The 14,861-nt window shown below is 47.2% G+C and overlaps 1 protein-coding gene across 1 annotated transcript in view; it reads right to left on the reverse strand.

The window, feature by feature from the left end:
• LOC120021297 (low-density lipoprotein receptor-related protein 1-like) overlaps positions 1 to 14,861 on the reverse strand; it is a 191,575-nt gene that overhangs the window by 61,825 nt on the left and 114,889 nt on the right. The window contains exons 18-32 of the mRNA XM_038964998.1: positions 14,571 to 14,711; positions 13,953 to 14,078; positions 13,349 to 13,465; positions 13,016 to 13,096; positions 11,620 to 11,787; positions 9,555 to 9,737; positions 9,112 to 9,309; positions 8,615 to 8,860; positions 6,914 to 7,111; positions 5,823 to 6,027; positions 5,404 to 5,568; positions 5,056 to 5,300; positions 4,202 to 4,333; positions 2,935 to 3,162; positions 2,469 to 2,643 (exon numbers count right to left, since the gene is read on the reverse strand). Coding sequence (XP_038820926.1) covers positions 2,469 to 2,643; positions 2,935 to 3,162; positions 4,202 to 4,333; positions 5,056 to 5,300; positions 5,404 to 5,568; positions 5,823 to 6,027; positions 6,914 to 7,111; positions 8,615 to 8,860; positions 9,112 to 9,309; positions 9,555 to 9,737; positions 11,620 to 11,787; positions 13,016 to 13,096; positions 13,349 to 13,465; positions 13,953 to 14,078; positions 14,571 to 14,711 — 2,608 coding nt within the window. The remainder of the gene's footprint in view (positions 1 to 2,468; positions 2,644 to 2,934; positions 3,163 to 4,201; positions 4,334 to 5,055; positions 5,301 to 5,403; positions 5,569 to 5,822; positions 6,028 to 6,913; positions 7,112 to 8,614; positions 8,861 to 9,111; positions 9,310 to 9,554; positions 9,738 to 11,619; positions 11,788 to 13,015; positions 13,097 to 13,348; positions 13,466 to 13,952; positions 14,079 to 14,570; positions 14,712 to 14,861) is intronic.

A 14,861-nucleotide genomic window follows, 5' to 3' on the forward strand; every position in this document is an offset into this window, starting at 1 on the left:
TGAGTGATAGCCCCGTAATAACAGAAATATAGGGATACTTAAAACATGAACTTAACACCTCTTCCATTTTTGCGGTAATGCTGCAATTAGTTGGTTGTAACTTTGATTTGAGCAGACATTTCCATATATTTTTGTTAGCTGCATGTGTTACATAACCACTATATATATAAATATTATTTTAGAAATTAGTATATTTGAGTTTAACCATAATTTTTTTGTAATATTTGTTCTGTCTTTTCTGGTGGATTAAACAAAAAATGGACCAAGAACCCGATGGTCACTCTGACAGAGCTCTAGAGTTCCTCTGTGGAGATGGTTGTTCTTCTGGAAGATTCTCCCATCTCTGCAGCACTCCACCAATCAGGTTTTTATGGTAGAGTGGCCAGACGAAAGACACTCCTCGGGTAAAAGGCACATGACATCCCATCTGGAGTTTGATTGAACTCTTTGGCCTTAATGCCAAGTGTCACGTCTGGAGGAAACCTGGCACCATCTCTACGGTGAAGCATAGTGGTGGCAGCATCATGCTGTTGGGATGTTTTTCAGCGGCAGGGACTGGGAGACTAGTCAGGATCGAGGGAAAGATGAACGGAGCAAAGTCCAGCTCCTTGATAAAAACCTACTCCAGAACGCTCAGGACCTCAGACTGGGGTGAAGCTTCACCTTCCAACAGGACAATGACCCTAAGCACACAGCCAAGACAGCACAGGAGTGGCTTCAGGACAAGTCTCTGAATGTCCTTGAGTGGCCCAGCCAGAGCCCGGACTTGAACCCGATCGAACATCTCTGTAGAGACCTGAATATAGCTGTGCAGCGACACTCCCTATCCAACCCGACAGAGCTTGAGAGGATCTACAAATAAGAACGGGAGAAATACAGGTGTGCCCAGCTTGTAGCGTCATACCCGAGAAGACTCGAGGCTGTAATCGCTGCCAAAGGATCTTCAACAAAGTACAAGGGTCTGAATACTTATGTTAATGTGATATTTCAGTTAAGTGTTTTATTTTAAATTTGCACAAATTTCTAAACCTGGTTTTGCTTTGTCATTATGGGGTATTGTGTGTCGATTCATTAGGGGGGAAAAACTATTGAATCCTTTTTAGAATAAGGAAAAATAAATAAATGTGGAAAAAGTCAAATGGTCTGAATACTTTCCGAATGCATCGTATATAGTATATAAATTCCAGTTGTACTTTATCAAAAGCCTTTTGTCTATTGCTTTTGTCTATTTATGTTTCTGTTTATTGTAAAAAACAAGAAAAATGTATGCAATCAAAGACAGCACACACACACTTGGATGTGATGCCTGTCTAAAAAATATAGGGCAATTCATGTGCATTTGTGATTGCTTTAGCATGTGTGTCACTCTATTTCAATCAAGGAGGTACTTAACCCCCCCTCCACTTCCACCACACCCTGCATCTGTTTAGGTATCATGCGTTTGAATACAGTTCCTGCAAACAATTTAAACGTCCCAGTCTCTCCCCTTACCCCCCTTTTCCCAGCCCCCTCCTCTCCTGGACTCATTATAGGCTGTGTGTGTGTGTGTGTGTGTGTGTGTGTGTGTGTGTGTGTGTGTGTGTGTGTGTGTGTGTGTGTGTGTGTGTGTGTGTGTGTGTGTGTGTGTGTGTGTGTGTGTGTGTGTGTGTGTGTGTGTGTGTGTGTGTGTGAAAGAGGAGACAGCTTCAGCATCTGCTTCTGGTTTTTCCCCCATGCCAGCAGCTAAGCCCAGATCGGAAACATTCCTCAGCTTAAGTAAGTCTCTCAGAAAACAGAGAAAGGACAAAAAAGGCAGAGGCATTCTCAAAGATAATATCCCCTCTGCATCCGCCCCACACATACTCACAAACACACTCAGACAAAGAAGAGCACTCTTACTCACACACACACACTCAGAGATACAAACACAAACACAATAAATGTCTGTTAGTGATCTTAGGAGCGGATGTATGCCTGCTGAGCTTTTGTCTCTTTAAAGACCAAAAGACAGAGAAAGAGAGAAAAACAGAAAAAAGTTTTAGAGGGAAGTAAATTGAGGTGAGAGAGTGAGAGAGCGAGAGAGCGAGCGAGAGAGAGAGAGTGAGAGAGAGAGAGAGAAATTGAGACACAGAGATCGGCCAGGGTGTGACAGTGTATAAATAATGTATGGCTTTCAGCACAGAAGCCATCTGTTGAGAAAGAGGAAAGAGAGATAACAAGGGATAGATGAAAAGGGAGAGATGAGAGAGGAATTGGAGTCCCTTCTAGAGCGGGAGAGCTGGCTGCTCTTTGCTCGAGGTCAGCCACGATCTAAACGACCCTGCCTATCATGGCAGACTTCTAGCTGTGGGGAGCCTGCCTGACAGTCAGACGGTCTCGGTGTGTGTGTGTGTGTTAGAGGTGAAAGCAGTAGGGTGTCTGGCAGCCATTTCTTAACGCTGCATTGATCTCAGTGAAACAGCTTTATCATGTGTTTCTGTTCTACCTACCCCAGTATGGGGTGCAGCACCAGACAGTGAGGTTTATCCAGGCCCTGGATGACAGCGTTCTTAAATGATCCATCCAGTCTGGCCACATTGATCTGCTTCTTATTGGCATCATAGCTGGTCCAGAACAGGTTCCTAGACACCCAGTCTACTGCCAGACCATGAGCGTTGGGCAGGTCTAGGGGAAGACAAAGTTATCCAAGAGACAACGCAAAAATTTAAAAATGTTCATTAAATGACATGCGTTTCCTTACCCTGTACGCAGTCTTCGAACAAGGAGACCCACAAATATGTAGGTTTCTAATATGAATGAACGACCCCTCAATGCTAACTAATTAAATTACAGATTTTTGGACTCATAGATTGACTCATTCATTCATTCATTCATTCATTCATTCATTCTGTATGAACTAGCTATTTGACTATTTCAACCAAAGCAGGGCAGATATTCCAACAGTAAATTCCCTACCAGCAGACACCACGGTCTCCACTCCGGTGCCGTTGATGAAGGCTCTCTTGATGGTCTGGGTTCGGACGTCTGACCAGTAGATCCGGTGCTCCACGGCATCATAGTCCACCACGGTCACGTTGTCTATGTCTGGCACCGTGAAGGAGATGATGTAGTTATAGTAGGGGTTGTCTATGTCCACTCCCCTGATCTCTATCTGACGGGCATACAGCAGGAACTGACGGGACTCTGGAGAGGGAGAGAAGGACATGACATATTAAGGAGGGAGGAGAGGGGAGTTAGGGAGGGGTGGGTTTGGGGAGTTATGGTGAATATGTATGGCTTCGATCCGATCGAACGGACATACAGCGGGGACTGACTGGAAGAAAAGGGGTTCAATTGTGATGGCGTGTGTGCACGCACGCACGCGCGTGCTCGCGAGTATGCGTGTGTGGTTGTGTGAAATGTCTTTGCCACTTAAGAGTCCACTTAATACAATCCCCCACAATAACAAGCAGACTAGGAGTGAGGAGTGTATGTTAACTGATTGTACTTGGCTCTTCTCAGCCTGTCTAGATCAGATAGCCCAGGCATGTGTGTATACTCTAGGTAGTGAATGATGGAGAGTTGTGGCTGATGCCAGCCTTAAACAGTGGGCCTCTCCATTCCTTTACGCCACAGATAATAGAAACTGCTCCCCTGAATACTAAACACACGCTTACACAGATTCACGCACACACACCCTTTCACTTTAGAGACAAGGCCTAAACCCCTCAAACTCTCTTGGCGTCACAAGTGACAGAATCCAGGAGATAATCCTGTGTGTTTGTGGACTGTGACACAAAGCCATGGCTGGGGGGGGGGGGGGGGGGGGGGGATCAGTAGAGTGGAGTGATCCCACTCATGAGGGATGTTTGTTCCCACTGGACCCCCTGTGGTTAGAATAAACCTCTGTACGTGGGTACTGGAGAAGAGACCTGTCTCTGAATCATCACTCACACACACACCACGAATCCCACTGTGTCACTCTCAGCAAGTCCACCTCTCTGCCAAGCCAAGCACAGAGAAGGAGACAATCTACCAGCTCAGGGGAGGAGGAAGTGTGTGTGGGGGGGTAGAAGAGACGTGTATGTGTGTGTGTGTGTGTGTGTGTGTGTGTGTGTGTGTGTGTGTGTGTGTGTGTGTGTGTGTGTGTGTGTAGGAGCAGCTGTTTTGTTTGTCCTTGCTGTTCCAGGTGTAGGATTGATTGTGTGTGTGTGTACGTGCGCGTGTGTTAAGGTGTGTTTACCATAGCAAGTGTGTTTGTCGGCTCCCAGCTTCATGAGATGAGGGCAGGCACAGGAGAAGGTCTGGTTGTAGTTGATGAGACACAGGTGAGAACAGGGACCTATGCCATTGTTAGCTGCACACGGATTAGGAGCTGTGGAGAGAAAGAGCGAGAGAGTGGGGATAGAGACAGTGGTAAAGAGAGAAAGAGGTAGAGCGTAAGCACAAGGAAAATGGAGGGTGGTAGAGAAAGACATGAGAAGAGAAGGGGAGGGAGAGCGAATGAGAGGGGGAAAAGGAATTGGTAGAGAAGCGATAAGAGGGCGAAATGGAATGCGAGAGACGAGGAGAAAGAGAGAAGGAAAATGTGAGGAAAGGATAAGCGAGGGGAAGAGAGAAGGAGAGGGAAGGAGGGAGGAAAATATCAATTACAATCATCCAGTATGTGCATATAAACCGCTCTTACCACTCAGGCAGCAGGCCTATCTGTCTCATCCATAAATGGATGGTTTTCTGAGCGTGGCCATTTTGAGGTGAGCGGTTGTGACAGGGGAGGCCAGATGCCACTACACTCCTGAATGACACATGGACTTAGAGAAGCTGTCAATCAAAGTGGCCACTCTGTGACTCGGGACACTGTGGTTTCTCTCTAGAGAGTAATGGCAGCAGGATGGCCAAGCCTTATGAATAGGCACTCATTAACACACAAGATCATTCAAGGTAAGGCCTGGCTAGGTCAATTCAAAGTAGCTAACCTCTTTTAAACACCAAGTTTGTTAGCAGGTGTGTGTGTGTGTGTGTGTGTGTGTGTGTGTGTGTGTGTGTGTGTGTGTGTGTGTGTGTGTGTGTGTGTGTGTGTGTGTGTGTGTTTCTTACCTTGGGGCTGTCTGGAAGGATGGTAGACCTGCAGGTCAAAAGGTTGTGTGTTGGTTCTCTGGACCACGGTTACGTTGTTACCGGTCCACTTATTAGCCTTGGCCAGCGTGTTGGTCCTCCAGTCCGTCCAGTAAACCTCTCCCCCGTACATAGTGACTGCGAATGGGTGCGACAGATATTCGTGTCCCCTCAGCACCTCGATCAGGCCGGAACCATCGTATTTGGCTGAGTAAATAGCATCAGACCTGGAGGATGGATGGAAGACAACACAATACAGTGACTTATTACAGCCTTTGTATATATATATATATGTGTGTGTGTATATACACTGTATGTCCTCTCTCTGACCTGGCGTCGATCCACAGGATGCGTAGCTCCAGGTAGTCTACAGTGAGTCCGTTGGGCCAGCCCCCATTTCCTGTCTCCTTATGGATGGTCCTCCTTCCCTCGCCACTCATGGAAGCTGCCTCGATCCTTGGCATACTGGCATCCCAGTCCGTCCAAAACAGAATGCTACAGAGATAAGGGGGGGGGGGGGAGACTTCAAATTCAACTATGTGGTCCAGTAAACCCAATAAAACAAAAACCAATGACTGAAGTCAAGACTCAGTTTTAGGCCGTGTGTATACTCCTTCCTAGCCTGGTCCCAGATGGGTTTGTGCTGCCTTTCCAACTCCTATGGTCATTGCCAACATAGGAGTTAGCAATACAGCACCAGCAGATCTGGGACCAGGCTAACCCATTCCCAGCAGTGTCCTGGTTCTCACCCGTAGCGGGGGTCCAGGGCGATGGCGCGGGGGTGCTCCACCTCCCCAGCCAGCAGGGTGGTCCTCATGGTTCCATCCAGCTTGGCCACTTCTATCTGGTCCAGGTTACTCTCCACCCAGTAGATGTTCCCTGCTATCCAGTCCACCGCAAGACCCTCTGGAGTGGCCAGGCCATACTGGATCACCACGTCAAAACTAGTCAGAGCTGGAGCAGGGAGGGAGGGAGAGGTTGTGGTTCATTTGATTGTGAAGCTTTGCTGTGATCATTTCCCCTTTTCTGTAGACCTATTCAATTTTTGTCATTAAAAGTTGTCAAAGTGTCTAACCAGTACCATGAATATCAATCACACAGTGACAGTTTCTAATGCCAATGCAGCCCCAGCGTATCGAATGCCACCTACACAGCCACGACTCTGCCTACGACTGACAGGATACATTCTACTCCCGTTTGAGCCCAAGCAAACAACATGACATGAGGCGCCAGTGAAAATAAAATAAGCGAGGAGAAGAAACTATTCTTTTCATCCCCCTCTCTCACCCATTCATTTTTCCATTACAGGTCCCTAATCAGAGAGAACGGCCTAATTATTAGTCATTATCCTGACTGGAGTAGACACACACACACACACACACGCTCATTATGCTTCCCTACTGTAATGAATGGGCCTCGTCTGCTCTATAGACTGTCTTTGATTGATTGGTTTTGCATTTTTGAAGGTAGCGGTTTAGTTTTGATGGATTGGCTTTGGCTGTTTGGAAGGTGACAGTGTGGGTTTGATTGATTTGTTTTGTCTTTCGGCATGGAGCTGGACCATCTGCTTTGTTATTTACCAGCTGCTTCCCCACAGCAGCTATAGGCCTGCACAACAGAGTACAACTACTATTCCCAGAATTCCCCACTGTGAAGGCAATTGGGAAATCATGGAAGTTGGAGTACTCCACTAAAGACAAAGAAGTGTGCTGTTGGTCTCAATGACTATATACAAACTAGAGGTAAAGAGTGGAGAAATCCAAAGCATACCTTTCACTATAGTGAGTGTGCATGAATGTGATAGTGGATAGATTATGTGTGCATAGTAAAAGACACTCACCTCCGTTCTCGGACAGTTTGCCGCGGTAGATCTTGTCCTCCACCACGTCGGTCCAGTAGAGGGCATTCTCAGCGAGGTGGAAGTCCAGGGCGATGGTGTTCCTCAGACCAGGCACCAGCACGCTGAACTCTCCCTTGTTCAGGTCAATACGACGGATCTCATGACGGTTGGAGAAGATGATGAAGGGCTTGAAGGGATCTGAGGTGAAGACAGGAGATTACATGATCATTGTGATGTACTGGTGCCTGTTGGTGGCAGCGGTGGGATCCCTGCATCTACTTTGCACCCAGTGCATCCTGGGTAATGTAGTAAGAAAAAGCTGTAAATCGAGGAATGTTTCCTCCCAAGGCTTGATTATAAGGGTGTTGGGTCCTGGTTTCAACTTATTCAAAGTAGAAATTAACAGCTTTAACAGTAAATGCCTTCCATTATTTCAGTTTGCCTGGTCATGACTAAAATCCAGTCACTAAACACTACTGTGGCTACCCATTAGTCGTTGGCTGTTTGGAACCTGAATACAACCATGGTAGTGTGACGCACACACAGTGCTATGTGGCTAAATGAAAGAGGAACGTAGTTAGGAACCCTGTCTAATCCCTGGTAATTAAAAGCCTGTATGTATTAAATGGAGGAGAGTTATCTCCGGACGACAGACAGTGTGATGAATGGTTGTGTTGTGTGTGTGTGTGTGTGTGTGTGTGTGTGTGTGTGTGTGTGTGTGTGTGTGTGTGTGTGTGTGTGTGTGTGTGTGTGTGTGTGTGTGTGTGTGTGTGTGTGTGTGTGTGTGTGTGTGTGTGTGTGTGTGTCGCTGTGGGTGCAGGGCTGAATTATATGCAGCTTTATTTGAGTCAGTGGCTAGTTTCTGTGAGGAGGATACAGCCTTGAGTATGTGGGTAACAGTGTTCTTCTTCCATTACATTGATTGAGTTTTCCCTATCCCTTCCTCTTATTTATCCCTCCTCCTTTTCCCCTTTACAAGTTCCCCAACTTTCCTCAATCTACCTCCTCTTCTTTGTTGTTAGTCTTCTACTCTACTCATCCCCTAATGCCTTTCTCTCTATCCAACTCTCACAGCTAGAAGCCCCCCCCCCCAACTATTCTCATGTCCCCTTTTCGATTTTCTGCTCTCCCTCTCCTCCTGTTCTTCAATCCCTTGTCTCCCCTCCAGCTCTCTTCTCATCCTCATGTGAACACCGCCTCTAGCCTCCTGCCTCCTGGCCTATCCTCTCCCACCCTCTGTTTATTGTCCAGAGCGGTGGTATCAGCTCCCAGTCACAGTTTGGTGAGACCACTGAAACCACCCAGCTTCCTGCCAATACGCCTCATCCTCTCTCTCCTACTCACTCACCTCATTTGCTCTCTCTATCGCCTGAACAAAAACCACAATACTTCCTGGAAATGTACTGTAGTTTCCTTTTCCTTCCCTTGCGGATCCTAAACCCCAATCCCCTCTCTCACTTTGACTCTCCCCACATCCTTCATGTTGACACACCTCACCCTCTGTGCCAGTCTTTCATTCTCATAATCCTTAGAATCTCTCCGTTCTCTTCCATTTCACTCCAAACCACCATATCCCCCTCTTCTTCTCTTCTTCCTCCCACCCTTTAACCTCCCCTGCTCTTCCATTCCCTCTTTCTCTCCAAGCCTCCCATCACCCTCTCCTCTCCTCCCTCCACATCTTCTCCAAACCACCCTCCTCACCAGTGCTCTTGCAGTTCTCCTGGTCAGGCTCCAGCTCCCAACCCTCGTAGCAGGAACACTTGACACTGAACTTGTCCTGCTCACAGCGCTGGCTACACTTGAGGTGTTTGGCGCAGAAGCTCTGGATCTGACAGGTCTTGTTGTTGGAGTCCAGCTCCATGCCCAGGGGGCAGGAACACACCACGCCCTCCCCGGGGGCTACTGTACAGTTATGGCTGCAGTCGCCGTTATCCAGCGAGCACAGGTCTGCAGGGAAAGAGAGGGATGGGTGTTACGGGAGGAGGTGACACTGAACAAAAACATTGGGCCAACACTCTTCTAGAGCTCTCTCTCATGCGGAATACACAACAATGACATAACAGGCATCATAAACAGTCACGACAGCTCAACTTGCAATATTCCCGGTTTTACTCTGGCACTTGTGTCAGCGGTGGGATCCCTGTCCTACCACCCGGTGCATCCTGGGTAATGTAGTCTTTAGTAGCAGCAGGTCTTACCACAGAGTTTCTCGTCAGAGCCGTCGGGGCAGTCGTCTGTGCCGTCACAAAGCTTCTCAGCGGGCAGACAGATGGTGGAGTCGTTGGCACACACATGGTGGGAGAGCTTACACACCAACGCCTCACAGTTGTCCTCGTCTGAGTTGTCCTCACAGTCGCTGTCCCCGTCACACACCCAGGCCTTACTGATACAGCGGGCTAGGGATAGGTCAGAGGGCAAAGGTCAGAAGTTACAGGCAGATACAGTCCACAATAACAAAAATACAGCTACAACCAAATGCAGTCCATCTCCAACAGATAATTCTGAGCTCCCCATTTCAATACTGTTACATTTATGTTTTTCAACAGGCAAATCTCCCATTCTTTCCCCCTTTCATTTAAACTACCCTAATTTCTTCCTTATTGCTGTGTCACAACCATCCACATTCCCCCAGTCTCCTTACCAGAGTCTCTACAACCAAACTTGACGGCGGGGTCACACATGTGTGTGACACCTTCACAGTTCTTCTCATCGCTCAGGTCCATGCAATCTGTGTCTCCATCGCAGCGCCAGCGCATAGGGATGCACAGACCGTCCATACGACACTGGAACTCATCCGTGTGACAGCCGCCAGGGGGACGCGTGGCTGGAGAGGGAGAGAAATGAGGAGTATTATATCACTACCATAACACTCAAACATTTCCAGAAATGGAAATGTATTAAAAACAGAGATATTTAGGCCTCTGAGTTGTTACTGAACCAGGTTAAACTCTGGGCCCTTGTTATAAGCTATAACTTTTCATCTGTGTTCATCATTTTTGTAAGAGTTTGCTGAGTTGGAGTAACTGAGTATCTGCCAATGCTGGTGATTGAGAAAATGCTAATGCAACCACATTAGGACAGATATCGCACCGAGTCATTCACTACCTGTTTCTCCCACTGTGGGGCTCCAATGGGAAACAAGGACACTCTTTATCACAGGGGATCAGTTTGACCAGAACATCACGCTTCAATGATGGACACTATTCACCGACTATTCCCTCAATGGATAATCAAAAGGGACTGGCAAAACCAACAGGCATCTGGCACAGACAAAGACACAGATGGCAAAATGTGGCTACGGTGTTGGCATGTGTGTGGACCTCACAGTGGGCAGAAGCTTGACAATGCCATGAGACAAAAGATGACGTGCTTTTATTCATACACACAACACATCAAATCACATCATTAACAAAATGCTGACATTCACTAACGACCTGTCACGGCTAAATGAATGGAAACCAATGACCCAAAGACGCCCACGAGTCAAGGGTTGGCAGTGCTACAATGCCAGGGTGATGCAGCGCACTGAAGGGTACAGCTTCACGCAGAGGCCATGCTCCAGTGGATTACCAATAGAGCCATCATTGGCATTGGTGATTACGGAATTAATTGAAAGACTCGGACATCAACGGTCAATGGCTGTCACAGAGTTTCATGTGTCACGTCAAAGTTAAAAAGTACTGTAGGTTTCTTTTTGATAAATGGAAATAGTGTGCTCCAAAATGGCTGTGCAAGTGTGGAAGACCATGAGACTAAATCTGTGTAAGTATGTGTGTTAGGTTTCATTGTGCAGGTGTTTGTGTGAGCATGTGCGCGCGTGTGTGTATGTGTGTAAAAGATCCTGAAGCATCCTGCCTGCCCTCCATTAAAACCTCAGGATTCCGCTTCTCCTACTCCCTGGGCCCCGCGAGGGGAGCCAAAACCAGACCAGCCCATTAGCCAGCACCACGGGGGGGGAGAAGGCTGGCTGGCTGGGTTCCTAGTACTCTGGTTACATGCCACAGTGTAAGTGACAGATAAAGATATGTTTATTCAAAATTCCCCTGATAGTATATCATATTTAACTTGTCTGTTTCTCGTCTAAGACTTTGTTTCTTTTGGTTCAGATCCTACGCAACAAATGTAATAAAGTGGTTTGGAGTTGACCACAGGAAAGTTTCCTTTCAGGTGAGGCTTTCTACAATTCTTGACCAACTAAACAACACGGGACATAATCAGATGCAGTGTTTACAGTATAAATAGTGAGTTTGTTTCCCCAATTCTTAATTATATGTTCGAAGGAGATACTAGCAGGTTTATAAGCTAGAGGGAGAGATGGAGTAGTGTTTATGACGGAATTGCATGTCTGTTGCACAACTAGGGACATGATGTAGTGAGGTTTCACACAGTCAACAGCCATCTAGAAGCCCACAGCCTGTTGTAGACTAACCCTTTTCATTTGGCTGGTCTATAGCACATACAGTAATATGGCATTAAGTTTTCATGGTTGGTGGGTTATGAAGCTGACACTCACATACAGTAATATATTTGGCACCTGATTGGTGCGTTACATACAGTAGTTGACACACCCAGACAGCGATTGGTTGGTTATGGAGCTGTCATGGAATCTACACTCACAAAGATTGGTGGGTTACGGAGTTCATACAAAGATTGGTGGGTTACGCTCTCACAGACAGCGATTGGTGGGCTACAGTGCTGACACTCACCCTGATTGGTGCAGTTGGCGTGAGTCTCGTCGCTGTAGTCGCCACAGTCGTTGTCTCCATCGCAGGTCCAATAGTCCGGGATGCAGCGGCCGCTGTTACACTTGAACTGGGCGCTGGAGCAGGAATGGCTGCAGCCTGCCTCATCACTGTTGTCCCCACAATCATTATCTGCAAGGCAAACATAGTCAAACCTCTACCTCACACCGCTCATACACACAACATAGGCAGACTATAGTGAAAGACAAGAACAAATCTCCCAGGTTATTGTTTTATGTACCTGGTCATTTACATTAGTTATGAAGAACCCTGTCAATGTCAGTTCTCTCATCACTCAGACAATATGTTTTTATCACTAAGTAAATAGCCTTTATACAACTATTGTTCATAATGCAATTTCCATGACATAAAATGCAGACTCACATACAAAAACACTTAACATTACATTTACAAATGACTTTCAATGTGAGGAAAAAGGAGAAGAGAGAGAGGAAAATAATCACAGAAACTGCATAGATCAAACCATGCACCGTGAGTGAATGTACCCAGCACTGATACATTGAGCTTGGCAGCAGAGGAGATGCTTCCCCATATACTTCCTCATCTAAGCACTTCTAACAGGGAGGTTTGTCTGGTAACTAAACCTTAATGGTGTCCACTGGCAGATAAATATAGACATTAAGCTTACTATTACAGATAGGGTTGAGGCCAATTGGACCTTGTTGTTTAATAAAAATAACCCACCACCCCGAACAACCAATGTTCTCTATCTTTGATTCTTGTCCATTCATTACGATTACAATGGAGAGCTCTTCCTCCTGCATTAAGTGGGTGAGTAGAAGCAGTAAGAGCCTCCATTATCGGTCTATTGAGATGAATAATGAACTACTGTTAAAGGGTAAAGCTGCCGTTAGTAAGGAAAGCAGCCCTGGTTCTCCCTCTCCCTCCCCTCTGGGGTCCCCCTAGCAAGCCCTGGTTCTCCCTACAGTAGCAGGTCTGCCCCTCCCTCTCCCTCCCCTCTGGGGCCCCCCTAGCGAGCCCTGGCCCTGGCTTTGGTGCATGTTGATCTATGCACTAACCGGTCGGGTTCGGACAATTCAACTCATCAGAGCCATCCCCACAATCCTTTTCTGAAACAAAGAAATCAACGGAGACAGCGGAGTGGGCGGACGGCACGACAACAACACACATTGAACAACAACAACAACACAACGAGCCAATGACAATGAGAGAAGAAACAGACACACAAACACCCTTGCCAAATAGAGAGGAAAGCTGTAGTCAGACAGACATGTGGACATCAAATGACATGCGTAGCAACGAGTCAGTGATAAAGCTGGTGATGACTAGAGATGCACACGCAGTAGGAGAACGAGGAAGACGAAGGAGAGACACTCACCATTGTCACAGCGCCAGTTGATGTTGATGCAGCGTCCGTTATTGCAGGTGAACTGGGTGAGAGGGAAACAGGTGGGGTAGGCTGGGCGGAGAGAGAGAATGAGAGAGAGAAAATGAAAGACCGAGTGCTTCGTGTCATAAGAAAAAACACAACAGTAACTTACGACTTTACTAGCTATGACCATGATAGTTCCCGGCCGCACTACAAGCCTGGGTTTCAGTGATATGGGTATTGTGTTTCGTCTTTTCTTTTCTGAGGAAGATTTATTTTCTGTGTGTTATAGCATAGGAGAAAGATACGGGTCAAGGGTCAAAGGTGAGGCAGGTGAACTACCACATGACGCAGGCTCGTCAGAGCGGTCCCCACAGTCATCGTCCAGGTCACATGTCCAGGAGATGGGGATACAGCGACCGCTGGCACACGAGTACTGGTTGGGGGGGCAGGTGCGTGCTGAAATGGTAGGAGTGTGGGGGGGGGGGGGCATTGAGATTAATAAACAGTTATCCTCAGGAGAACGACTCCAATAGGATGTTATTAGATTGCCCTTTGAAATGTTACAACAGGAGTTGGATTCATGGGAAATGACAAATGGCATTTTGAGGATCTTCAGAGCATTGTGTGGATTCAGTCCATGTACACTTGGCTAAGCTGAGGGAAAGGTCAGCCCTAAACAACCATTGTCTGAACGATGTGTACGACAGAGAAAGAGAGAAAAGAAAGAGACAGCAAAATAGAAAAATAAAGAGCGAGAAAGAGAGAAAAGAATGTGTACAGAATATGTGTGCGAGTGTGTGTTACTTCTGTGTGTGTGTGTGTGTGTGTGTGTGTGTGTGTGTGTGTGTGTGTGTGTGTGTGTGTGTGTGTGTGTGTGTGTGTGTGTGTGTGTGTACATCTGCGAGTGTGAGCGTGTACATCTGTGAGTGTGTGAGCGTCCTACCAGAGCAGGTGGTGTTGGACTCATCCTCATCATTGCCACAGTCGTTGTCTCCGTCACACAGCCAGCGCAGAGGGATACAGCGGTTGTTCTGACACTTAAACCTGTCGGTCGGACAGGTGTGCTGGTCTGGAGGGGGAGAGAGGGAGGGATGGAGGAAGAGAAGGGAGAGGGGGAGGGATGGAGGGGAGAGAAAAGGAGGGATGGATGGATTGAAGAAGGATAGAAGGGGGATAGCAGGGGTACAGAGTGTAAGAGGGCACAGACAGACACAGACAGACAGACTCTCTGGCTAGGCTACTGGAGCCTGTCTGCACTCTGACCACAGACAGACAGAGAGAGCTTTTCCAGACCCACCAACATTCCCACATTCCTTCACACACACACGCGCGCACACACACACACACACACACTCTCCCGCAGGCATGTGCAAATACAAACTCCACATAAACACACAAAGTCTGTCGTTTCTCAATTCATTCTGGCATCAACAGACTGTCAAATTGAAATACTGAAAGGCCATCTGTCTCCAGCTGCACAGAGACCAAAGGAAAGGTAGCTGATCTAAAATCAGTGTATGTGTGTGTCTGTGTGTGTATGTATGCACGTGTGCGCACTCACGGCAGAGCTCGGGGGCCTCGTCGCTGTTGTCCAGACAGTCATTGTCACCGTCACACTTCCATCGCTCCTGGATACAGCGGTTGTTCTTACAGGCAAACTCCCCTGGCTGACACTGAGGAGGAGGGATGTAGGTGGGGTTGACTGGAGGGAGAGGGGGAGAGAGGGAGAGAGGGAGAGATAGACATGGAAAGAGAGAAGTTGAACGTTTAAATAACACATTTCACCGACAAAGTTTAATGAATGGAGCGGGACAGTGAGATACAAGCTAATACACTGTCACATCAGCAGCCA

This window comes from Salvelinus namaycush, chromosome 2, assembly GCF_016432855.1.
Source record: "Salvelinus namaycush isolate Seneca chromosome 2, SaNama_1.0, whole genome shotgun sequence".
NCBI classification, from domain to species: Eukaryota; Metazoa; Chordata; class Actinopteri; order Salmoniformes; family Salmonidae; genus Salvelinus; species Salvelinus namaycush.